At 61.7% G+C, this 24,567-nt stretch overlaps 4 protein-coding genes across 5 annotated transcripts in view; 2 read left to right on the top strand and 2 right to left on the bottom strand.

The window, feature by feature from the left end:
- Nucleotides 1-39: 39 nt before the first annotated feature.
- On the bottom strand, nt 40-6,280 carry LOC135318052 (death-associated protein kinase 2-like). 2 transcript variants are annotated; one of them, XM_064474878.1, is made up of 14 exons: nt 5,469-6,280; nt 4,058-4,189; nt 3,800-3,870; nt 3,170-3,273; nt 2,823-3,044; nt 2,588-2,726; nt 2,273-2,402; nt 2,070-2,118; nt 1,916-1,942; nt 1,637-1,789; nt 1,082-1,127; nt 902-991; nt 589-672; nt 40-358 (listed from the first exon to the last, which is right to left on the bottom strand). In XM_064474878.1, exons 3-14 carry the CDS (start codon nt 3,866-3,868, stop codon nt 278-280), a joined length of 1,194 nt encoding a protein of 397 aa, XP_064330948.1. In that variant the 5' UTR covers nt 3,869-3,870; nt 4,058-4,189; nt 5,469-6,280; the 3' UTR covers nt 40-277. The 2 variants fall into 2 exon arrangements, with proteins under 2 accessions (XP_064330948.1, XP_064330949.1); XM_064474879.1 differs by lacking the exon at nt 4,058-4,189.
- MRPL24 (mitochondrial ribosomal protein L24) overlaps nt 4,167-24,567 on the top strand; it is a 33,353-nt gene continuing 12,952 nt past the window's right edge. Inside the window, exon 1 of the mRNA XM_064474885.1 lies at nt 4,167-4,170. The gene's annotated coding sequence lies outside the window, so the exon portion shown is untranslated. The remainder of the gene's footprint in view (nt 4,171-24,567) is intronic.
- On the top strand, nt 6,542-13,779 carry SH2D2A (SH2 domain containing 2A). The gene is made up of 8 exons (XM_064474877.1): nt 6,542-6,746; nt 8,024-8,166; nt 8,333-8,508; nt 8,649-8,738; nt 9,844-10,009; nt 10,287-10,475; nt 11,229-11,747; nt 12,054-13,779. Exons 1-8 carry the CDS (start codon nt 6,713-6,715, stop codon nt 12,192-12,194), a joined length of 1,458 nt encoding a protein of 485 aa, XP_064330947.1. The 5' UTR covers nt 6,542-6,712; the 3' UTR covers nt 12,195-13,779.
- On the bottom strand, nt 13,461-23,473 carry PRCC (proline rich mitotic checkpoint control factor). The gene is made up of 7 exons (XM_064474876.1): nt 22,632-23,473; nt 19,988-20,035; nt 18,906-19,481; nt 18,221-18,316; nt 16,134-16,277; nt 15,710-15,775; nt 13,461-15,095 (listed from the first exon to the last, which is right to left on the bottom strand). The coding sequence occupies exons 1-7, from the start codon at nt 23,169-23,171 to the stop codon at nt 15,009-15,011; spliced, it is 1,557 nt and encodes a 518-aa protein (XP_064330946.1). The 5' UTR covers nt 23,172-23,473; the 3' UTR covers nt 13,461-15,008.

The raw sequence follows: 24,567 nt of genomic DNA, 5'->3' as shown, positions 1-24,567 counted from the left end.
TGGGCACCAGCCGGTGCAGATGCAGGAGAAGGGGATGGATGAGGGGGAGACGTTTATTTCGCACACTAGGGACGAGCACGGGCAAGGGTCCCGGCTGTGGGGCAGCCCCAGCCCCGCTGCAGCAGAGACCTGGGGGGCAGCAGCAGGGGGCTGTTGCCCCAGTGACCCTCCAGCACCATGGAACTGGGAGCACTGGGGCCCAACAGTGCTTCTGCCCCCTGGGACGGGGAGATGGGGGGGATGGCCCCTCTCGGGGTGTCCTTTTGGGGGGGGGGGGTCAGGAGCAGCTGCTTCTCCGCTGGCGCAGCAGTGTCACGGGGTGGCTGCCCTCCTCCTCCTGGTCGCTCTCGCAGCAGCGCTGGGGGCACAGGGGGGGCTGGAGGACACAGCCAGGACCCCCCCCTCAAGGGAAAGGACCCCCCCAAGGGGAGTACACCCCTCCCGAGGGAACAGGGCAGCCCAGGTGGGGACAACCCCATTGCACAGCCACTGCACAGACCTCCCCCTCCATTTGGGGGGCCATGCCCCCCAAATCCCCTCTCCCCAGCCCTTGGCAGAGGGGGGGTCTGGGGGCTCCTGGCCGCTCACCAGCTCCTCGTCTTCCTTCCGCAGGCTGCAGAGCCGCCGCATGCGGCAGAGCCGGTTGCAGGCAGACACCATGTTGTAGGAGAGCTGGGGGGGGCAGGAGGTCGGGGGTCCGAGGGGGCAGGAGGTCAGGGGTCTGAGGGGGGGGTCGCTCCCCTCCTCTGCCCCCCTGGACACCAGAGTCCCCCTCCTCACAGAACACCGAGATGCAGCCAGCCCCAGGATGGAGCACAGCCCGAGCTCCCCGGGGACGCCATGGGTGGTGGGACCCCGCTGCTGGGTGCCCCCCCCACCCCAGGGCTGGGACCCCCTTCACCTTCCACTTCCTCCGAGCATTGAACTTGCGGAAGTTCTTCATGTTGATGGACGAACGGCTCCGGTTTGCCGCCTGCTTCCGGCTCAGGGGCTGCCGGGGACGAGGACGCGGCGTTGTCACCGTGCCCCCACCCTGCTCCCGGGGGTCCGGAGGCCACCTCCCCCCACCCATCCCTCTCACCTTGATCCAGGGATGGACCAGGCACTCGGTCGCTGTCATGCGGAGCCTGAAACACAGAGGGATGGGGCACAGAGGGGGTTTGGGGGGGGTCCCGGTCCCACACATCCACATGGGGACAGGGATCGGATGGGGAGGGGATGGGGATGGGATGGGGATGGGATGGGGATGGGGATGGGGGTGGGATGGGATGGGGGTGGGGGTGGGATGAGGCTGGGATGGGGATGGGATGAGGCTGGGATGGGGATGGGATGGGGATGGGGATGGGGATGGGATGGGGACAGGATGGGGATGGGGATGGAGATGGGATGGGATGAGGCTGGGATGGGGATGGGGATGGGGATGGGTGGGGGTGGGATGGGGGTTGGGGTGGGATGGGATGGGAGACGGGGCTGGGATGGGGGTGGGATGGAGGTGGGATGGGGATGGGATGGGGGTGGGGGTGGGATGGGGATGGAGACGGGGATGGGGATGGGATGAGGCTGGGATGGGGATGGGGATGGGGATGGGGTGGGGCTGGGATGGGGGTGGGATGGAAGGGGTGGGGTGGGGACTCACTCTGGCTCCTTCACTAGCAGCTGCCGGATGAAGTCCTTGGCCATCTCAGAGGTCTGGCTGAAGCAATGCTCGTCGAACTCGTAGGCACCGGCCACGACGTTGGAGAGGGTCTCGGCGTCTGTCTCACCCTGGAAGGGGGACAAGCCGCTGAGCCTGCGGGGACACGACAGAGCCGCTCAGTGCCGGGACAGCACCGGCTCAGCCGCCCCAGCTCCCGGGTTCATGGTGTCCCCATGCCTCAGGTTCCCCCAGCCGCAGGGAGCATCGCCCCGTACTCACAGGATATAAGTGATGACCCCGATGCTCCTGAAAGGCAGAGGTGGAGGTCAGGTGCTGCCCTCCCCGGGGTCCCACCCATGCCCCGCAGCACCAGGGAGGGGGTCCATGCCCACCCCCCAGCTCAGCCTGTCTCCCCCAGGACCCTGCTCCTCACCACATGTCAGTCGCTGAGCTCAGCGGCTCATAGTTGATCACTTCGGGAGCTGGGGGTGAACGCAAAGCCAGGAGGGTGACATTAGAGGGGACAGCATCATCCCGGCCGCCTCCCTCCCTGCATGCCCGGGGGGTCCTTGTCCCCACCCCAGGGGTCCCTTCGCCTCGCAGGGACCTCCCCCCAGGGACCCGCCAGCCCCGTACCGATGTACTGCGGGGTCCCACAGAGGCTCTTGAAGGTGACGCCGTCCTCCAGGCACTGGGCCAGCCCGAAGTCGATGATCTTGATCCGGGGTTTGGGGACGTTCTTCTCCTGCAGCATGATGTTCTCGGGCTGCGGGGACGAGGCCGGGCAAGGCGGCGTGACGGGGGGTGACGGGCATCTTCCCGGGATGCTCTCTCTTCCCAGCATCCCGGGAAGCCGGGCAGGATGCGGCCAGGGTTCTGGAGATGCCTGACAGGGGGGGATGCAGCCCCTGGGTCCCCCGAGGGTTGAGGATGGGGGGTCCCCAGAGGCACCTTGAGGTCGAAGTGGGCGATGCGGCGAGCGTGCAGGTACTCGACCCCGCGCAGGATCTGTTCCAGGAACTCGATGGCCTCCTCCTCCGACAGCATCTCCTTCTCCGCGATGAAGTCGAAGAGCTCCCCGCCGTTGATCCTGCGCAGGACGAGGACGGGGTGAGCTCGGCGACCTCCAACACGCTGCAAAAAAGGGGGTTCTCCCCACCCCCCACCCCCCGGGACCCCCACTCACAGCTCCAGGATGAGCACCGTCTCGGCTCTGCTGGCGAAGAGGTCGTGGAGCCGCATGACGTTGGGGTGGTCGAGCTGCCGGAGGATGGCCACCTCCCGCTCCACCTGCGCCTGCTCCAGCCCCAGGCGGCTGCCCCGGCATCGCCGCATCTTCACGAATTTGGCGGCGTAGAAGGTGCCGCTGCTTCGCTCCCGGCATCGCTTCACCACGCCGAAGTGCCCGCTGCGGTGAGAAGCCGGGCTGGGGCACGGCCAGGCTGCCCCGAACACCGCGGCGGGGAGAACCCGGGCGCGCGGCTGCCTCCGGGGACCCCGAGCGGGCAGGATCCCTCCGGGGACCCCTCTCACCTGCCCAGCTTCTCCAGCAGCTCGTACAGGTCCTCCACGTTGCCCGGGCTGAGGGTGGCCGCCAGCCCCTCGCTCCCCGGAGCCCCCGCGGGGCCGGTTGGATCCTGCGGGGATGCACCGGGACCCGGCTCAGCCTCTTGCCTGGGGTATGATGATGTGCCGGACCTGCCCCCTGCAGGGACCCCCATCCCATGAGAGCACCTCAAGCCCCCAGCATGCACTAGAGGGGATTCTCCAGTGGCTAATACCATGGCTGAGCTCGGGCCCTGGCCGATTCGCCCGCTTTGCACTAAAATCTGCGGCACATGGAAACTTGGAGACCTTCAGCCCTTGATCAGGGTGGGCAGGAGCTGCTCGGGGGGGTGGGAAATAGGGCAGGGGCAGGCAGGCAGCGGGGGTCACACCAGTCCCCCTGCCCCTTGTTGTACTGGGGAGGGTTGAGGGGTGCAAAATGCGGAGAAAAACATCGCTGGGTTGGGTTTTCTTTTTTAAATAAAGGGGGTTAACAGGGGAGAAAAACCATTTCCATGAGCTCCTCTCTGAGAGTCCCGCCTGGTTATCCCTCGCAGCCCCCAGGCAGGAGACCCCACACACGCAGCCCCAGCTCTCAGCCCCTCGGACGTGGATCACCTGGGTGCTCTTAGGGGTGGCCCCCAGCCCCCCATCAGCCAGGACCCCAGCCCAGCCGCCCTCAGCCATCACTGCAAAGACAAGAAGGCACAGGGTGGGGGGATAGGGGCTTTGGGGGGCACAGCAGGGCCCCACGGAGGGCTCCGCTGGGCCAGTGCCCTGCCAGCACCCTGTGGTCCTGGCAGAGCCCGCCCCCACTCATCACACTGATGGGCAGGGGGGGCCAGCTCCCTTCCCCAGCAGCTCCAAGCCACAAACCAGCTTCCTTCAGCTGCCGGCTCACGTGGCAGCAGGCAAACACCAGGGCCCGACACCCTGTGCCTCAGTTTCCCCAGCTGTAAGACGGGGCTAGCGGTGCTGCAGCGGTCGGGGCAGCCGGGACCGGTGGCTCTGCAGGGACGTAGAGAAGGGGGGGACGCAGGCTTTGAGCCCTGGTCTTGGGGCCACCTCGACGCCCCCAGCGCTGCACCCCTGGGAGCAGAAGGTTTCCAGGGCTGCGGGGTCCAAGGCCACCGGGAAAGGGAAAAGGATGGCGATATTGGTGAGAGGTGGGGTCCTTCCCGCAGGAAAAACCAGCTCGATAAGGGAGCACGAGACTCCGAGACGTCGATCCCCCTCCCAGCCGCCTGGCTCGGCTTTATCTCAGCAAAAAAGGTGGCGGGGCCGGATCCTGCACGGGCGCTCCGGCAGGATTTACCCCTCGCAAAGCCGGGGTGCAGCTGATGTGAGGGGTTCGCTCCCCCCCTCTGCTCCTGGTGGGATTTGAGCCCCCCTAGGGACCGACCCACATCACGCTGGTCGCACGCAGCGTGCCGCCGTGTCCCCGGCCCCAGCTGCTGCACCGCTGTCTGCACCAAATGGGGGGCCGGGACCCCTCCAATCCCCCCACCACGGTCCTAAGGGACAGTGAGTGGTGACCAAACCTGGCCCCCCGCCTTCGCTCACCCCTGCTCCCAGCCCGGCTGTGCCCCCTTACCCTCCTGAGCCTTCCTCCACGCCCAGCCACGCTCTCCCTCACTCCCCGGCTGGCCAGGACCCACGGGGACAGTCCTGCGGCACCCCACGTTTGTTGGGGGGCACCCAGCCAGGCACCGCTCACCCCTGGCGCCCCATGGAGCCGGCTGGTCCCCGGGTTGGTACGTGCATGGGGGCGGCCGTGGCTGGAGCCGAGCCACCATCCCCGGCATGTGACACGGCCGCGGGGTCCAACATGCCACCCGGGGTCACAGCACGTCCGTTTGTCCCCTGGGGACGGACACAAGCAGCCGATCTCCCCCCACCCCGCCCCGGCCCTTGCCAGACGGCCGCCTCCGGGCTGCCAAGTGCTTTTGCAGGGGGGGGGGAACTGAGGCACAGGCGGCCACGGGGCGAGCTCACGGGAGCCGGGGCTGGTCCCGCAGGGGATGCACGCTGTCCCACGGCATCCCGCTGCTGGTCAGCCCTCTGCCGGGATAACCGGGGCTGGGCTGGGCGGCCGCACCGGGCAAATGTCGCAGCACTGGCCGACGAGCCGGAAAATGAGCTCCCGAGGAAATGGCCTCGGAGGTGACGGCAGCCGCTCGCCAGCAGCCAAAAAACCCCCAAAAAACCCACCACAGGACCCCAAAAATCCCCGACACCCCTGCAGCAGGACAGACCCCGGCGTGCCGGGGGAGCCGGCACCCCTTACCTCCATGCGAGGGTCCAGGCCCCCAGCGCCACCGCGCACAGCTCCAGCCTTCCTCCAGCAAACCCCAGCGGTGCCAGGCTTTTCCTCGAAGTCCCGGCGTTTCCCAGGGAGCTGGGGCAGGATTTGGCCGTAGGCCGGCTGCGGTTCGGAAGCAAAACTCTTTGCAGTCTTCCTCCCAAGGTCTCTTGAGAAATCCCTCAACGCTGTTCCTGTGGCCAGCTGCGGAGAGGAGCTGGAAAGGGCCTTTTAGGGGCAATTCCCAGAATTGCCAGCACTTCAGCTCCTTGAGGAGCGGCCAGGATCTGATGGGACGAGCCGTGGGTGGCCGGCGTCCCCCTCGCCGGCGTCCCCCGGCCGCTCAGCACCCATAAGCGTAAGGATTGCAAACAGGAAACCTGGCTGACAGATAAAAATATTATACGGTGGCTGCTGCGGGGGGGAAGCGGAGCGGAGGGTGTGAAGGTAGCGGGGAGGGACGGGTTTCTTAAGGTGGAGAGAGCCAGTGCTGGCACCGCACCGCAAGCCGGGGGATGCTGGGGGGCTCCAGGCACCGTCCCCACCCCAGGGCTTGCAAAGCCACCGCCCAGCGCATCCCCATCCCTGTCCCGGTGCGATGGATGAGCCGGTCCCAGCCCTAATCCCTAATCCCTGCAACCCCTGGAGCGCAGCTGGGCTGGCAGCGCTCTCGCCGCGGAGCCGGCCGGCGCCTGGCACCGCCGGGAGGGAGAGCTGCGGCTGGCACACGCAGCGGAGCTGGTGGCGTTTCCCAGCCGGGCTCACCCCGCTGGCCGTGCCAGTGCTCCCAGCACGTCCCGGCTCCGGCGGCCGCTGGGGAGAAGGACACACAGCCGGAGCGTGAGGAGGGAAAGTGGTGCCGGATCCCACCGTACCAGGAACCAAATCCCAGCCTGCGGCACGGCCCTGGGCCAAGCGAGCCCCGCTGCCGCCGTTGCCGGTGGCACAAGACCCCGGGATGGGGACGGGAGGAACGAAGAGCCCTTTGCAGGTGCAGACATGCCGGTGGGTGGGTGGTGAGAGCCCCCCCGTCGCCACAGCCCGTGCCGAGGGTTCTGGTGTCACCTGGGTGTCACCCCGCCACCTTCCCGTGACGTCTCCCCGTCGTGCAAAGGCTCTTGCAGCTTCGGTTGCTGCTTCCTGCCCTTTGCAGGCAGCAGAGGCGCGAGCGCAGGCAAGGCAGCACCGCTGCCCGCTCGCCCAGCCCGCCCGGCCCGTCGCCTCCGGCCATGGATCCCTGGGCCACTGCGTGGCCGGGCAGAGGTAGGCGCTGCCTGGAGTGGGGGCTGGGGGCTGGGGGCTGCCCGGGCTTGGACTGGTGCCGGGATGGGAGGGAAAAGGCCGAGGAACAAACCCCGAGCAGGGGGACTTGGGGCAGGCAAGTGCTGGGGTGATGCGGGGATTCTCTCCCCATCCAAAGGCGACGGACAAAGGGGTGCAGAGAGATGGAGCGGGGTCCCCTGCCCGTCCCGGCCCTTCCAGCCGGGCCTTACCCCCTTTGAAGGGGGAAATCCAGCCCGGAAAGGTCTCCTGGAGCAAAGCTGGGCTTTAGCCCGTTTCAAGTCCGATTTGACCCACTCTCGCCCAAGCAGTGCAGGGTTTAAGAAGCACATCCTGCCCCAGGGCCCCCAAACGGCCCCTCCGAGGCCAAAGTTCTGGGAGGGGGGAGCAGGGACAAGCCCCCCACCTCTGCCCAAGACCCCCACCCAGCTCAGGGACGCACCATGAGCCAGGGCCAGCAGCATCGTCCCCAGCTGCCTGGCCGTGCCCGGACAGGACCTGCCCCAAATTCACCCCCCTGCCACTCCCCACATTGGTTTGCTGCGGTTTGGGCTGTTCTGTTTTGCTTTGTCAACCCCCTCCCTGCCTTCCCCTGCCTGCCGGGGCACGGGGCTGGGCTGGGCGCTGCGGACGGTTAAAGGTGGAGACGGGGTGCCATCCCCGCCCAGCTCTCCCCGTCCCCCCCAGCTGGATCCCCCCGCTTTCGGACAAGCCTCAACCGGCTCCTCTGACTCAGCTTTGCCTCCCGGATCGAACCAACCCCGGCCCCTTCCACCCCCTCAAGCATCTGCTGGGGATTAACATTGTTTTGCCGAGCGTTGGCGGCTCCGGGCTGGGCTTGGGGTCCATCGGCGGCCGCACGCAGACCCCCGTACCCGTCGCCTCGCTCTCCTTCCCCGGGCTGACCCGACACCCCGGGCACTTTTGGGGGGCTGGGGGATTCGCCCCCTTTCCCCTCTCCCCCGCCCCACCCAGCTCACCAGTGCCCAGGGCTTTTCTCCTCTCGGTTCCCGGGGTCATCGTCCCTTCTCGCCGCAGGGGTCCAGGGTGGGCTGCCTGGGGAGGGGCAGGGTGATGAGCCCTAGGATGGGGGACGCAAGGGGAAGGTGCCCCTCACCCAGGCCAGGGGTAAGAGCAGTGTTTGGGGGTGTGGGTCACGGAACCCCCCCAAATCCCAGTGCCCCATGGCACAAAGCCAGCTCGGGGCCCAGAGGAAGGCTTTGCTGCCCAGAGCCCATTTCTCCCGCTCCCTGGGACAGGGGACCCCATGGATGAGGACCGTCCCCTCTTCAGCACCTTCAAACCCATCAGTGAAGAGAAGCACCAAGCAGGACCCGAGGCGACCCCGGTCCAGCACCGGGGAGCAGAGCAGCCCCCGGGACACCACGACACAGACGGCCGGGTAGGACAGGGGGCTGCGAAGGGTCCGTCCCCCTCAGCTCGCCATCCCAGCGCCCCCAAGCTCACCCACCCGCAGGGACCGCGTCCTCGCGGGCTGCATCGGGAGCAGAGCATCCTCGGGGCTCGTCCTCACCCGAGCCCCCCGGCGGCTCTCCCCTTCCCTCCAGGTCCTGCCAGGCTCCTGGGCATCCCCATCGGGCTGGTCCCTGTCGGAGGGGGACCCGCGGCCGGAGCTGGTGGCCCTGCGCGCCCGGACGAGGCTGTGGTTCGAGCAGACGCAAGCCAGCAGGCTGCTGGCCAAGGGCAAGCTCCCAACCTGGTTCTACGGCTTCATCAGCCGGAGGTGAGCCCTGGGAGGGGAGCCGAGGCAGGAGATGGGGTGGCCCCTTCAGCATCCCCACCCCTGGGCTCCAAAACAGGGGGCTGGATGCCTGGATCCCATGAAGGGGGTGAGGGCAAGCGGCTGCGGGTCTCTTCCCACAGGGAGACGGAGCAACTGCTGCAGGATCAGCCCCTGGGCTGCTTCCTGGTCCGCTTCAGCGAGAGCACCGTCGGCTTCGTCCTCTCCTACAGGTGAGGGACCCCCAGCCCTGTCCAAGGGACCCCAACCCTTTCCAAGGGACCCCAACCCTGCCCAAAGGGACCCCCAGCCCTGTCCAAGGGACCCCAGCCCTGTCCAAGGGACCCCCCAATCCCATCCAAGGGACCCCCAACCCTTTCCAAGGGACCCCAATCCCATCCAAGGGATCCCCAATCCCATCCAAGGGACCCCAACCCTGCCCAAAGGGACCCCCAGCCCTGTCCAAAGGACCCCAGCCCTGTCCAAGGGACCCCCAATCCCATCCAAGGGACCCCCAACCCTTTCCAAGGCACCCCAGCCCTGTTGAAAGGACCCCCAATCCCATCCAAGGGATCCCCAATCCCATCCAAGGGACCCCAACCCTGCCCAAAGGGACCCCCAATCCCATCCAAGGGACCCCCAGCCCCATCCAAAGGACTCCAGCCCTGTCCAAGGGACCCCCAATCCCATCCAAGGGATCCCCAATCCCATCCAAGGGACCCCAACCCTTTCCAAGGGACCCCAACCCTGCCCAAAGGGACCCCCAGCCCTGTCCAAAGGACCCCAGCCCTGTCCAAGGGACCCCCCAGTCCCATCCAAGGGATCCCCAATCCCATCCAAGGGATCCCCAATCCTTTCCAAGGGACCCCAACCCTGCCCAAAGGGACCCCCAGCCCTGTCCAAAGGGACCCCCAGCCCTGTCCAAAGGACCCCAGCCCTGTCCAAGGGACCCCCAATCCCATCCAAGGGACCCCCAACCCTTTCCAAGGCACCCCAGCCCTGTTGAAGGGATCCCCAATCCCATCCAAGGGACCCCAATCCCATCCAAGGGATCCCCAATCCCATCCAAGGGACCCCAACCCTGCCCAAAGGGACCCCCAGCCCCGTCCAAGGGACCCCCAGCCCCATCCAAAGGACTCCAGCCCTGTCCAAGGGACCCCCAATCCCATCCAAGGGACCCCCAATCCCATCCAAGGGACCCCAACCCTTTCCAAGGCACCCAGCCCTGTTGAAAGGACCCCCAATCCCATCCAAGGGACTCCCAACCCTGTCCAAGGGACCCACCTCGCTCAGTCCCCTTCCCGCCCGCTGTGCCGACCCCATCCCCTCTCGCGCCAGGGGCATGGATCGCTGCCGGCACTTCGTCCTGGACCAGCTGCCAGACGGGCGGTACGTGATCCTGGGGGAGCAGAGCGCCCACGCCGAGCTGGCCGACCTGCTGCGCCACTACACCACCGCCCCCATCACGCCGTACCTCGAGTTCCTGACGGTGCCGCACGGAGGGGTGAGGACCCGGCCCAAAAAGTGGAGTCATTCCTGCTGTACGGATGAGGGGGGGATTTTCCCAAGCTGGGGAAATCAAAGCCAAGGGAAGTCGAAGCATCACAGCTGGGCAAATTCAAAGCTGGAGCTGGCACCGGAGCCGCCCTGGCCATCGTGCAGCGTCCTGGCCGGGGGCGAGGAGCCCAACTGCGGGCAGCACCCCTGAGGTGGGACCAGCGCCCGGCTGGGTCTGCCCTGGACCACGCACCCACCCCCTCACCTCCATCCTCTCGTTGCAGGCAGACGAGCCCCACAGAGGGCTGCGGACCCCAGCCAGCAGCGACGCTGCCCGTTCCCCATCGAGCAAAGCACCAGCAAACCTGCTGGTGTACAGCACCGTGTGCAAGGGGCCCCCGGGAGCCAGGCAGGGAGCCGCGGCCCCCCCGGGGCTGGCACAGCCCAGCACCAAGGGAGGCTCATCCAGGGAGGTAAAGGCAGGGCAGAGGGGAGGTGATGGAGGCACTGGCCCAAGGACAGAAGCTGCAGCCTGTGCGAGGCAGAGCGATGCAGCCAGGATGGGGGGACGCAGCCGGGATGGGAGGATGCAGCCAGGATGGAGGGACAGGGCTGGGACGGGGGATGCAGCTGGGATGGGGGTGCAGCCAGGATGGAGGTGCAGCCAGGATGGGGGATGCAGCCGGGACGGGGGTACGCAGCCAGGACGGGGGTACGCAGCCGGGACGGGGGTACGCAGCCGGGACGGGGGTACGCAGCCGGGACAGGGGTACGCAGCTGGGACGGGGGTACGCAGCCGGGACGGGGGTACGCAGCCGGGACGGGGGTATGCAGCTGGGACGGGGGTACGCAGCCGGGACGGGGGTACGCAGCCGGGACGGGGGTATGCAGCTGGAACGGGGGTACGCAGCCGGGACGGGGGTACGCAGCCGGGACGGGGGTATGCAGCTGGAACGGGGGTACGCAGCCGGGACGGGGGTATGCAGCTGGAACGGGGGTACGCAGCCGGGACGGGGGTATGCAGCTGGGACGGGGGTACGCAGCCGGGACGGGGGTACGCAGCCGGGACGGGGGTATGCAGCTGGAACGGGGGTACGCAGCCGGGACGGGGGTACGCAGCTGGGACTGGGGAAGCGGCCGTGATGGGGGACGCGGCCCCAGCCACCACGGATCCACGTCAGCTCCACTCCCAGCCTCACCTCCAACCTGTCCCATCTGTTCCACAGGCTCCCACCGCCCGCCCGCCGCTCCCGGCCAAGGCCAGCTCCGTGGCCGCGGCTGAGGGGCTGCACAGCCCCACCGGCAGCGGAGCAGTTCCCGAAGGTCCCTACTCTCAGGTGCACAAAGAAGGCGTCCCCCCCGCGCCGTCCACGCCGGCCGACGCCAAGTACCAGCAGCTCATGTGCTTCCACACCTACGCTGAGCCCCACGAGGGCACGGCCCCCGACCCCTCTGCCGCCTACGAGCTGGAAGAGCCCATCCCCTTCTACGCCGTGGGCCGGGGCTCGAGCCCCGGCGCCCTCCCTAAGGAGAACATCTACTCCGAGGTGGAGCTGGCCAGGCAGGACCCGCCCGCTCTGCTCCCCAGGGGGGCCCAAGGCAACTCCTCCACGCTGCCCCCCAAATCCCGCGCTCACCGCTGGCTCGTCCGCAGCGTGTCCAGCCAGGCCTCCAAGAGGCGGCAGCTCCCGGCAGCTCCCACCGCGGGCAGGAAGGAGCGAGGAGCCCCCAGCCCGGCCCCGGAGGTGCGTCCCCCATCTTGGGTCGCGTTGTAGGGCCGCTGGTTGCTCTAGAGCTCAGTCTCCACTCGAGGTCTCGGCGAGAGCTCCCCAGGAGGCTGGTGGGTCGGGGTTTGCCCCACGCCAGGGCCACGGGGGGTGGAGGGGGTCCCCCTTGCAGGGCTCTGCGTCGGAGCAACACTCCCCAACTCACACCCAAATCAGGAGCGAAGTTGAGGGCTGGGAGGGTGAAGGATCAACTTTCAACCACGTCCTGGCCCTCGGGTCAAAGCTCCACCCGCCAAGGCCGTTTCCCTTCGCCTCTCCCCGCAGATTCGCCAGGGCACAGCGACGAACCCTCCGCTGGAGTTCGAAGAGCCCGTGTACAGCCGGAGGGCGAGCGCCGCGAAGCGAGCCGCAGGGCAGGAGGGCCCCGAGAACATTTACGAGCAGCTTTCCAGAGACCGTCCCTGAGCCACTCGCACGGGGAGGTCTAAGACAAGACCCAGCTCCCGGCTCACGACCCCCAGGCAGGAGGAAGATCTTGGCTTCCTTCACCACCCAGGAAAGCCCTCGGACCCAGGAGGAGAGGTCCGAGGCTGCACTTGGCCTCTCCGCAGGCAACCAGCGCCCCGGCTCTACCAGTCCACATTCCCATGCCCTTCCCGACACGGCGGCCTGTTTCCCAAGCCCTGCGAGACAGTTAAGTGAACACAACAGATTTAATTTATCTTTGAACGCATTGAGAAAGAGATTTCTATTAATAGAATGAGGGCGGAAAAGGCTATTACAGTAAAACCAGAGCCGGGTTTCGGGCGCAGCTGCTGCATCCCAAGTCGGATATTAAATTGGCCGCATGCCGGAGCGCTGCCGCAGCCAAACATCACGAGCCCGGCGCTGACATCTCCAAGCCCTGCCTTTTTCCTCAGCCGCAAAACATGGGATAGCAACCAAAATTCGGCCGCTGGGTGGGTGACACCAACCTGGTGGCGCCCAGCGCCGCGCAAAACCCCACCCTCACATTGTTTTGTCTGAAACGACACGGAGGCGACGCCGTTCTCGCAGCAGACGGAGCGGGAAGGGGACAAGGACAAGCTCAGATGCGTCCGAGCTTCAAGTCAAGGAGGGAAAAGGAGGGCTGCAGGGTTTTCTTTTCCCTCTCATCACAAAACAAATCACTCTTGCTTTTCACAAGCTTACGTTGGGCTGCTCTTAAACGGCTAAAAGCAAAGCGCGGGTCAGCCACGATTCCCCTCCTCGTAATTCCCCTCTAGCGCTAAAAATAAGCCATTACACACTGAAACGGAAAAAGGGAATCCGTGAGCTCCCGCCTCTCGGCTCGCTCCAAGACTCCGCGTTCCCGCCAAGGCCGCTGAGGGAGAGCTCGGGAGCACAGGGACTTCCCAGTGCCGGAGCCGCCTGCCCCGCAGCGGCCGCTCTGCCCCCGGCGCCGCGGCGAAGCCCTCGAGCGCCGCCGGGAGCGGCCTCGCCGCGCTCCCAGGGCCAAGGCCAGGCTTTGCCAAGGGACGAATCCGCGGCGGCGAGCGCAACCCGCTGCGAAGCCCCTCGGCCAAGCGTTTCGTCACCGGCTGCGCGACGGCATCCGCTCCGCAGATAAAAACCGCCCTGCCGATAAAGCGAGGCAGCCGCCCCCGAAACGCGGGCTGCCACGGAGGCGCGAAGGAAAAAACCAGCGCCTCCAGCAAGGAGCTGAGCACCTCGCGGTGGAAACAGGTGTGGTTCGGTTCATTTAAAAGTTTATTCCTTTTATCAAATCTCTTTTCAGAGGATTTCACTGTACATATAAGATATGAATAAATTACTCAACAGTAACTTTATTCTGGTCATTCAAATACTCAAAACGGGCTCCGCGAAGTACTAAAACATCCAGGGAACTAAACTAGAAATCGGATTATTTTAAAATATTCTAAGAAAAGACTTCATTTGTGGGGGTTGGTTTGCTTGTTTTTAACAGGTAACACGGGAGAAAAACCACCTCTTGGGGGTTTTTCTAAATGGAGTAACAAATATTAGCCGTTTCAGCCGCTTTTACAACAGATATGACCCTTAGCGGTGGGAATGTAAATTAAGTAACCAGAGCAGCTCTCCGTTCCCTTCGGCATCACGCGCTTCGGTGAACAACAAACTAAGCGAGGCCGCAGAGATTTGGCTAAAGATACATGGCTCTGGCCAGCAAGGCCGCCCATGATTCGCAGTCGTATCGCCTAGACCTAATACCTTCAACAAAAGCTTTAGTTTTAAGAAGCTAAGGCCGGACACGGTCTCCTCTTCCCAGCCCGAGGGTAAAGTTAACACTTAATTGAAAAGGAATTGATACAAACAAGATGGAAAAAACAAAAAAGAAGGTAGAGTTGGCAGCTTTTTCGGCGTGCGCCAAGCTCGCTGCCCCGCTGGGAACGCTCGGTTCAACAAGTCTGGAGAGCAGCTGTAGGCCTTGGGTCGGGGGCAGGAGGAAAGAGGGAGGGAATAAAACAAAGAGAGGAAGAGAAACGTACATACACACATCGATCACGTTTATCCAAAAGCCCTCGGCAGCGCCTCGTGCTGGGCTCCTCGCTGCTTTTTGCGCGTTCCACGCTCGGGGCGGTTTCACTGGTATTGCAAGCTCCGACCTGTAAAGGAGTTTTTCCTCAGCGCGGTTCGAGACGTGCAGGTTGGTGGAACCGAGAACAAAACCACTAACTTAGCCACGCTTCAGAAAAAAATAATATCAAAATCATTTGCCTGAGCTGGAGTTACTCGGAGGGGAGTAAGCAGCCATGAGGACGTCTCAAATCAAAGGATGAAAAAAAAGCCAAGCCAAGCTCGCTCTCGAAACTCACTGTCTTTTAGAAAGAAAAATTACACTCTCAACGCACAGCGAGTCCAGGAAAGGAGCAAAGTGGGAACTGGAAGTTTATTGAGACTCTGCTTAAGGTTCCAGCGGCGAGGCGAGGGGGGAGCAGCCCCGTGTACCCAGAGGGCAACAGCTCCGAGCCTTGCGCCGGGCACGTTTCCTGCGGCTGCCTCGGGACCGTCACCAGCCGTACAAAACAGACTTGATTTGAACCTTCCACATTATCGTTTTATAAGGAGGGAGGGGAAAGATTACAGGTGGAGTTTCGGGTTTGCGTGAAACCTTTCTCCTGACAGGCAGGGGAGCGCGGCGTCCTCCCAGCCGCCGAGCGGCCCACGCTCTGCACAGGGCCTGGCTGACCTCCGGAAGGCCAGGAGAAGTCTGGCACAGCAGGTCACCCGGGACGAGAGCCAAAAAGTGGGACAGAGGCATTAGAATCCGTATTTGGCTTGAGTCTGCCGTCGGCTGAGCTTGTTTTCAGACCATGTGTTTTTCAGTTCCAGTTCTCTTTCCTTCGCCTGCAGAAATCGAGAGGATAAACATCAGCGTTGCTGCTCACTGACTCAGCGGTATTTCACCCTCCTGCGGCCCTGCTGACGGGGATTTCAGCGCACTTCAGCGAGAAGCCCTCGTTACAGGGGTTAGCGCAATTATCTTGACAGAGGCCTGAATTAATTGGCACGCACAGGCATCTCATTCACGCTGAAACGCAGCTTCGCTTGCGGGACGGTCTCAGCAGCCGCTTACTAACTACACGGCAGCGGTGCGGAATTAAGACAGGAAGCAGAGAGTCTCGTAACACCCAAACCACGCACGTACGGGAGCTGGGAGGGAGGGGAAGAGCGAAGCAAAGCAAAAAGCAAGCTAAAAGCTCAGCACCGTGACAGCCTCAGGGCCAAGGCGCTGCCGCTGGGAGAGGCCGTTTGCCAGGACGCTCCCGCAGCGCGGCCGCCTCCGTCCCCGGCGGAGCCGCTGCAGGGCTCACCCAGGGGCTCAGGGCGCTGCGATTTGGGACGGCCCCTGGTCCCCAGCTGCTCAAAGAGCAGCTCCACCAGCTCTGCCTCATGCTGCCGAGCATCAAGCCTCGTCATTCTGCCCGGATCGGTTCCCACGCTAGAGGGAGGCCGCTCACCTGATGGATCAGGTATGTGATCTGATGTTTCCTCCTTTGCTGTCCCGTGGGTTGATCTCCTTTTTTCTAGAAAGCAAAAGCAGGTGAACTGTTAAGCCAGGAAAGACACTGACCCGGATGGCGAAACACGAGCTTGCGCAAGCTGTTTCAAGAAGCACTTGTTTCACATTAAACCGCTCTGGGCAGATTGCTTAGGCTGAAACAGTTCCTGGCTGCTCTTTACCACCTGCACCCTGTGACTATGTTTTGAGGAGCGCTGCCGATCTCCAATGCGCAATTATTTATACACCACACAACACAAAGGTCCCTGTCCCCCTGCCCTGGCCGCTGCACAGCGTCTAACACAGCTCCAGCTGTGGCTGTAACAGGAACAAAACAGCCGCCTCCCGAACCCCAGCCAGCGCTGCTCCCCTCCTGCCCGTACCTTGCTGAACGATTTCATGGTCTTCTCCTCTGTTAAGGATTTGGTCAGCCACTGCTGGGCTCCACTCAGCTGATCGTCACCTTTGATATCCACAAAGTTGATCTCTTCCCTCCCTCGATTCCGCTTGCCTTGCAGACGTTTGAACTGAAAGAAGAACCGACACAACTGGAGTTACGCACGCACGTCACGCACCAACGCTAACCTGAAACAAGCAACGGGGCCCGAGCCTTGGCCCCCCACGCGTGGGACAGGCCACACCAACACGCATTTTTTCCAACCAGCATTTCTTTTTCTTTAGGAGAGTTCTCTTTTGCTATACATCAGAATATCTTAACCTACTGTATTATGGTTATAATCTTATTTTCCTACACAGAAGGGCAAAGAACATTTACTCTTGCTTTCAGTCTTGCTCAGGAGAAGACTCTGGGACTCCGCTCATGGCTTGGGCGGGTGGACTCTTTACTGGGTGAAAAACCGTCTGGCCGGCCGAGCCCAGAGAGCTGCGGTGATCGGAGCTAAACCCAGCGGGCGGCCGGTCACAGCGGGGCTCCCCAGGGCTCAGTGTTGGGGCCAGCCTTGTTTAATGTCTTCATCAACGATCTGGGCGAGGGGATCGAGGGCACCCTCAGTCAGTTGGCAGGTGACACCGAGCTGGGCGGGAGTGTCGATCTGCTGGAGGGCAGGAAGGCTCTGCAGAGGGACCTGGGCAGGCTGGAGCGATGGGCCGAGGCCAGTTGTGTGAGGTTTAACAAGGCCCAGTGCCGGGTCCTGCCCTTGGGTCACACCAACCCCAGGCAGCGCCCCAGGCCTGGGGCAGAGGGGCTGGGAAGTGCCCGGCGGAGAAGGCCCTGGGGGTGCTGGCTGACAGCCGGCTGGGCATGAGCCAGCAGTGCCCGGGTGGCCAAGGAGGCCACCAGCCCCCGGGCTTGTGTCAGCCCTGGTGTGGCCAGCAGGAGCCGGGCAGGGATGGGGCCCCTGTGCTCGGCCCTGGGGAGGCCCCACCTCGAGTGCTGGGCTCAGGTTTGGGCCCCTCGGGACAAGAAGGGCCTGGAGGGGCTGGAGCGTGTCCAGAGAAGGGCAGCGGGGCTGGGGCAGGGTCTGGAGCACAAGTGTGCTGGGGGGCGGCTGAGGGGGCTGGGGGGGTTTAGCCTGGAGAAGGGGGGGCTGAGGGGAGCCCTTCTCGCTCTCTGCAGCTGCCTGAGAGGGGCTGGAGTGAGGGGGGGGCTGGTCTCTGCTCCCAAGGCACCAGTGACGGGACGAGAGGGAACGGCCTCAGGCTGCATCAGGGGACGTTTAGGTTGGAGATGAGGGAAAATGTCTTCCCTGCCAGAGGGGTCAGGCCCTGGCACAGGCTGCCCCGAGAGGTGGGGGAGTCACCGTCCCTGGGGTATTTAAAAGACATGCAGACATGGCACTTGAGGCCATGGTTTAGGAGGCCTGGGGGTGTCGGGTTGACGGTTGGACTTGATCCTAGAGGTCTTTTCCAACCTTATTGATTCTGTGGTTCTCTGAAGTGCTGGGGGGCACCTGAAGTTTTGCTGTGACACTCCACCCCCCGTAACACAAATCCACCTCCAAGACAAAGAGGTCCCCTGAAGAAGTGAGCACCAGATGAGCTATTGCCTTCTGCAGCGCTGACCGGCCCAGCGAACAAGGCTGGCAGTTTCTAGATTAGACGAACAGTGGGAAAGGGTTTTTCTAACACAGGTTTGAGCATTTGAAAAAAAGTGGGGAATTCACCACCGTGCTAGCTCATCTACACCTCAGCAAGCAACGTCTTCACACCACGCACCTTGTCTGCCCTCGACACCCTTCAGGAGAACGAGGCTGGGCTCAGTGGAAATAGCAAACGTCACCTACTCAGAAAGCAAGCAAACCCGTCTGGAGCAGCAGCCCAACAGACTGCTGGAAGGACACCGCCCGCGTCCCCAGCACCGCGCTAGACCCCACGGAACAACCACCCCGTCCAGCTCAACACAAGGCACAGGTTGTGCTGCTGGGGAAGGGCCAGGGCTGCCAAGCACGTGCTCTGCTCTGGCAGAGCCGAAACCCAAGTCTCGCAGCGGGATAGAGAGTGAAGTGCCAACCGCTTCGTCGTCTATGAAGGAGGAATCGGTGTTCATCTCCTGCGGCGGCGCCTGGGCCGGTTCCATCTCCTGGTAGTAGCCGCTGCTGTAGTAATCCTGTCAGCAAAAGGAGAGCAGGTTTGTCACGAGGGCGAAGAAAGATCGATCCTGGAGCAACTGTATACGTAGCACTGAACCATGTACCTGACCCCGTGAGCTGCTGCTCTTTCCACCTCGAGGGATTTCACTCAGCCTCTGGGTAGTACCGTATGTTATGCGCGTACCTCCTCCCAGGGCTGACCGACGGAGTCAGTCAGTAGATTAATCACATCTCATTACCCTGGTGCTACTGAGGAGTACGGGGCGTTTTTAGAGGTACTCAACAACAAATACTTTGCTGAATTACTAAAAACAACCTGGCTTCAGACACCGGCTCTGGCGAGTCCCGATTCTGCACCCTGACAACAACAGGGGCAGTTGCGCAGGGGTATTTTAAAGTGAGTGCAGCTATTAAACATTTATCCAGCAAAGAGCATCTACGGCTCGCATGCCAGAGGAATCCTATTGTGCTAAGTGCTGTGGATCTCTGTTCCTCGTCCCAGCTAGCTCAGACGGGTTCGATTCCCACAAGCCTGCTCCAGTAACTAATTCGGAGCCCCTCGTCCGAGATGCCTTTTCCGTGCGGCACCATCTGTCTGCGACCCACCTGATAATACGTGCCGGCCTCGCCGTAGGCAGGGAACTGGCTGTAGGGCTGGCTGCCGTAGTCTTCGCCAGGTTTGGGCGCCCAGCTGTGCTGAGCACCGCTGGAGCCCGCGCCTGTCTTGAACTCCAGCGGCGCGTTAGCAGCAGCGTCCTGGAACTGGGGCTCCGTCTCTGTGCCGGGGGGCGGGTCCTCCGACCCCACCGTGCCAGAGTACATGTACGCCTCGGCAGGCGCGATGCTGGGCTCATTCCTGTCAGATAAGGAGAAGTAGTTCTCTGGCTTGACCTCTTCATCGCTGTCGTCCTCTTCCTGCGTGATCTGCTTGGTTACCTGCAGGGCAGCGCTCTTCGCGGCAGCTTTGATAGCGGACGGAGAAGGAGTTGTGGGCACCGCTGGCTTGGACAGAGGTTTGGTTTTGGAGGAAGAGGTCGGGGCCTTCGCGGGCTTTGAGTCGGAGGCGTTTTCTCCTGCTTTCCTCGAGAAAGCGTACGGCAAAAGTAACCGATTGGTCTCTTTCACTGTCAAATTTTTGGGTTGAGGAAGCAAAGCAGACAAGCCAGAGCCCTCGCCGCGTCCCTGGTGAGTTCCATGCAGGGCAAACGGTTCAAAGAAATAAGAGAAATGAGTGAGACTATTTCATTTTCCTGACTCCCTGCCAATTATCTCCTCCAATTCTAACAAGATTAATGGGTTTCCCATTGCTCAGCACAATCGCCTGCTACTTTGAACTCGCTGCAGGGCTTTCTTGCACAAAAGGCCAGTGGGACTTTTAAGAGAAACATGGTATTTTGCAAATATCTGCCAACTTCCCAAATTAATGCCTGCGTTTCTGAGATTTAACTTCACGAAATCGCCCCCAAAAAAGGGATTTGACAACCTGGGGGATTTCAGGAATTTTACTAATATTCTACTTTATTTAAATAAAGTAGATATTTAGATATATTTATCTAATTTACTAATACACTAAAAAGCCACGTGCTAATCAGAGTGGCTGATTTACAGTAGTGAGAGCCCAAGACCTGTCCCAGCCAAATGCCTCTTTCCCTGTGAAACTTGTTGAATTGAATATCCTAGGGATTTACCTGAAGAGTATTTTTCTTCTTTGCTGGTTCATCTTCCTCTGAATCTGACTGAGAAAGAAAAACAGAGCTTAGCACAACTTGAGATATTAAAATAAAAAGCAAAAAAGCCCACCCACGACGCAATTTATTAATTTTCAGTTTGAACCGGCCAAAGAATCACAGTAACGCAGACCTGGATTTAAAAATCTGCGCAGAGCCAAGCTAAAAAGTGACAGCGGGATGCAGTCAAGCTCTTTCTCCCAGTCTTGCTGATACATTTATGTCAGGGCAAAGCGAGATAACAGCCTGCCCTGGTTACTACCATGAGAGATAAATAAACCATCCGCAGCAACAAGCAGGACCACAGAACTCACCACTATATTTAGAGGCAGCTGGGTCTGCCGCGCTCTGGGCAGAGGCAGAAAAACAAGTTGCATTCTGCTATAAAACCTGAAGCCTCTTAAAAAAAAAATCTCATAAGAGCAATCCATCCACAGCCAAGCAATAATCTTTCACTTGAGCTCATTTATGCAACATATGGAACAAAAAAGAAAAAAGACTTGCTGACCCAAAATTCCAAATTTTCAAGGCGGCTTTTTAACACTGTTCTAAAGCGGAGCAGGTGGGCAGAGAAACTCAGATTCTATGTATGTGGCTCCTGCCAGAAATAAGGATTTAGAGAGCCAACAGCTCAAAAACATATATTTTTTTTTAAATCACAGGAAAATAAACCTAAAGCAAGGGAAAGAACCCAAGCTGCACAGCGTAAGGTTCTCCCTAACAGGCAACGCCACATAGGAGAGGGGAAGCACAAAACCACACAAAGCAAGGGTGTAAAGATTCGCTGCGGGGGATTAACAGGGAATTGTTCGCAGTAAGGTTGGAGTTGCTAAATATCCATTTAAAACTTGGGCAGAAAGTCTGGTCGTCTCTGGCATCAGAAAAGGCCCTTAACGTTCTTTATCGGTTTATAGCTTTGCAGAGCACTTTAAAGAGATTACAGGAAACGAGGTCTTCTGCCAGTTTACTGTCTAAATTATAAAACAGGACAAAGACAAAGAACATGCATAAATAAAGGCAAGCCGAGGGTTGCCATAAAACCCATGTGTTGCATTTGAGATTGAGGAGATAAAGCAGACTGCCCAGGAGCATCTCCACAGGTGCAAACAAAAGGGACGGGGAGGGATTTTAAGGAGAAAGAGGGAACAAGGGAGGACGTCAGCCACAGCCAAGGGACTTCCAGGAACCCTGAACGGGAACCGCTCGGACCAGCTCTGGTTTTATGGTACTTTTTTTTCTCCCTTCAACGTTCATTCACTCGCTTGACGCTGACGACCTGCTGTATTTCTCTTCGAAGCCAACACACTGGAACATAGAGGGGGAGATAAAGGGGAGGAACAAACCTCCTTTCATCCAAGCTTATTTCAGTAACTGTACAGCCAGTGAGGAAGCGAAGAGCCCTAACACTTGCTTTATTACGAAGCGCCTGTTCCAAAGTGCTGCAAGAAAGTGAGTAAGCAAAAAGTGGGTATGAAAGAAAGGGATGTCCCTCATCCCTTCGCCTAAGCGGGGAACCCGTACGCCCCGCTGCCTGGTGCGCCTCTGCTGCGTGTGGGAGCCGTGGCACGAGGAGCTCTGGGATTTCTCCCAAACCAGGCTGGCTATCGGTGAGCAGCAGAGCGTGGTTCAGGATCCACGAGTCCTCACACCCGCTTTCCCCATGCCCCCGCAGACCCTTCCAGCAAAGCGAGATGCGCCGACTTCATTTCAGCTCCCCCAGGCCCGAGATGCTGGCAGACCACTATTAATTGACACTCTAAATCCATACAAACCCCCTCCTCAAGCTACCTGTCCCCATGGAAATGACCCTAAGCTTCACAGTTCAGCTCTTCCTACAGCCCAAGGCACTCGTGCCTCACCAGAACAAGCCACACAGGCCAGACCCAGCCGCAGCCACACAACTGTCACCTCCACCCTATGACTGTACCAGTCCCAGAGCAAAGGAGCAGAGGGGAGAGAAGGAAAGTTGGTCAATGGGGACACCTAAGAAAAAATAAGGGGGAAAAATAAGGGAGAGCAGGGACGTGCCTTCCTGCCTTCTCCTGCTCTTGCCACGGGGCTGTCTGGGTCCAGTGCCCAGAAGCCGCACAAGCACAGGGCACCATGAACATGAAAAAGCACAAGCTAAGAGGGAAATTATTACCTAAAAGTCTGGAGGATGCCTGAAGGCTTTAGATAACCACACCATAAATTGGCAGGAAAAGTCTATCAAGCGCACAGCAAACACGAGACTTTTTTGGGACACCCCCACGCAAGGCCATGCAGCTCCACACCATCAACTCCTTAACTTCAGTAATAAATAAGGGCGCGGATAATCTGGGGTTTGCTGTATTATGATTATAAATAAGGTTTCTATATCAGTTTAATTCCACAAAGCGCTTTAGGATTAGGGCTGGCAGCCGCAACACATCTCCCCATAGATACCACAATGATAGGTTATGGTACCTTGCTATATTATGATGGAAGAGAGGGAGGAAAGAGACGCTGTGCTTTATGGGCAAACACACAGGGGGATTGCTATGGGGAAGAGGATTTCATGCCTGAAAGCGCTCCTTCTCGGGAGGGCTCGAGTGGGACAGGGCTGGCAGTTTAGTTTCATACTCACATCTCCCTTGTGCAACTCGGGCACCGTGATCCGCACCGGCTCCGTCCTCTTCTTTGGCTTGGGGAGGCTCAAATCCACCCCAGCCCCGGGCGGAGCAGCAGAGGCCGAGACGGGAGGGGGCAGGTTGAGGGTAGAGGCAGCTGTCGTGGTAGCAGCGTTCCTCGGGGGAGGCAGGAAGAGCCCCCCCAGCCTGGGCTGCTCCCCGCTCCCCTTCCCGCTGGCAGCCTGCTCGGGCGGGCTGAGGGCCGAGGCCTGGGCCGGGCTCATGCCCGGCGGAGGGGTGCCGAAGCCCCTCATGCCAGGGGGGGGGCCCATAAGGAAAGGAGGGGGCGGCCCGCCATGGGGCGGCGGCGGCAGGAGGGGAAAGCCGCTGCCCGGCGGCTGGTGAGGCGGGGGCATCACGGGGGCTTTGGGGGGAGGCAAGGTGGCGAAGAGCCCCCGGGCCGGGGGCTGCTGGGCTGCGGCGGCTTCCTCCTCCTCGCCCGCGGCCTCCTCCGCATCGCTCTCCTCTTCGCTGCTGGCATAGGCCACCAGGGACATGGCCCCCCGAGGAGGGCGGCCCTCCGCGGGCAGGAGCCGCTACGCGAGGCCGAGGATCCGCCCTCCCGGCTAGGCCGCGCCGCCGCCGCGCCTTCAGCTACCGTAACGGGGAGGAAGGGGAGGGTGGGGGCGAGGCTAAGCCGCCATAGCGGCCCCACCTCCGGGCAGTGGCGGGGCCGCGGACTCGGAGAAACGGCAAGGCAACCCAGCGCCCGACTCCGCGCCGCGCTCCCAGATAATGGCTGCCGGCAGAGGCGCCCCCCCTCCGCCTCCTTCCCGGTGCCTCAGCGGCGCCGGACTACAACTCCCATCGTTCCTTGCGCGCCGCCATAAGCCCGGCGCCCAGCCCGGCGCGGCGCACTGCACCACGGGAAATGTAGTTTGCGGTGGCGCCCGGCGGGACCACCGCTCCCGGCGTGCACCGCGAGGCCCGGTCAGGCCTAGTGAGGCCTAGTTAGGCCCATCTAGGCCCTGAGGTAAAACGTGGCCTAGCCCGGCTGGAGGCCGCTAAGGGCCCGGGCCTCCCTGCAAAGCCCCCGAGGAGGTCAAGGGATGGGCTGAGCCGGGCCTGTCTTAGTGTGGCCTGCTTAAAGCCGTTCCTAGAGAGGGCTGCCACAGGCCTGCCTGAGGCCGCCCTGCGGGGGAGAGCCGGGGGTGGGGGAACCGGGCCTCCCCAAGGTTTTGTGGGGCCTCCTCGGGCCCCGCTGCCAACTCCCGCCTAACTCCATGCAGCTCCGGTTCAAGGTCCCCCCGGGGTTACCGGGCCTCCCTAGGCCGCCCACCCGGACTACAGCTCCCGGCGCTCTCCGCTGCCCTCCCCAGGCCCGGCCCCGCCAGGCCGCCTAATTCATCGCCAAACCGGGGCGTGGAGCGGGGACTACAGCTCCCGGCGTGCCGTGTGACCGCAGGGGGACGGAGCGGTGGGGTGAGCCGTGCTCTGCCAGTTCCCTTCCTGCCTACTCATCCCTGCCTGCTTTAATTTTAAGGCAGGAGCTGTGCCTAAGACAGCGCTGTGAGTCCTGGTGGAAGGCTTTTCTAGAGCGGGGTGGAGATGGGAGTTATCTTTTGTGGCAGCAGGGGCCCTGGCTAGGACTCCCTCACAGCGGGTTTGTTCTTCAGCTCTTCGCTGACTTTTAGCTTGACTCCAGTGACCTCCTTCTGGTTTGTTCTGGCCTTAATATGAAGAGAGCTGGGCTCTGAATTTGGGTCCCCAACCAAGGAAGTAATTTGCCATGCTGCTGCAAAGTGCAAGCATAAGTAATTCAAAGGAAGATAAATGAGAAGTTTATCCTCCCCCTTTAGCATTTCCAACTGTGTGAAACCCAATGTCCCCAGTCCCACCCTGCCTGCCCTGTTCCAAAGGACTCATGAGTATTAAAAATATTGTATCAAAAAT

This window comes from Phalacrocorax carbo, chromosome 28, assembly GCF_963921805.1.
Source record: "Phalacrocorax carbo chromosome 28, bPhaCar2.1, whole genome shotgun sequence".
NCBI classification, from domain to species: Eukaryota; Metazoa; Chordata; class Aves; order Suliformes; family Phalacrocoracidae; genus Phalacrocorax; species Phalacrocorax carbo.
This window is presented reverse-complemented; position numbering and strand designations above follow the sequence as displayed.

Coding starts and splice junctions, on each gene's coding strand:
- PRCC (XM_064474876.1), bottom strand. CDS start 23,171: ATGTCCCTGGTGGCCTATGCCAGCAGCGAAGAGGAGAGCGATGCGGAG. Junction 18,317..18,905: donor AGGCCGGCACGTATTATCAG/GTGGGTCGCAGA, acceptor TTTTGCTGACAG/GATTACTACAGCAGCGGCTA. Junction 15,776..16,133: donor CCATGAAATCGTTCAGCAAG/GTACGGGCAGGA, acceptor TTTGCTTTCTAG/AAAAAAGGAGATCAACCCAC.
- SH2D2A (XM_064474877.1), top strand. CDS start 6,713: ATGGATCCCTGGGCCACTGCGTGGCCGGGCAGAG. Junction 6,747..8,023: donor CACTGCGTGGCCGGGCAGAG/GTAGGCGCTGCC, acceptor TCCCTGGGACAG/GGGACCCCATGGATGAGGAC. Junction 8,739..9,843: donor GGCTTCGTCCTCTCCTACAG/GTGAGGGACCCC, acceptor CTCTCGCGCCAG/GGGCATGGATCGCTGCCGGC.
- LOC135318052 (XM_064474878.1), bottom strand. CDS start 3,868: ATGGCTGAGGGCGGCTGGGCTGGGGTCCTGGCTGATGGGGGGCTGGGG. Junction 1,943..2,069: donor AGCTCAGCGACTGACATGTG/GTGAGGAGCAGG, acceptor TCTGCCTTTCAG/GAGCATCGGGGTCATCACTT. Junction 1,790..1,915: donor GGGGTCATCACTTATATCCT/GTGAGTACGGGG, acceptor GTGTCCCCGCAG/GCTCAGCGGCTTGTCCCCCT.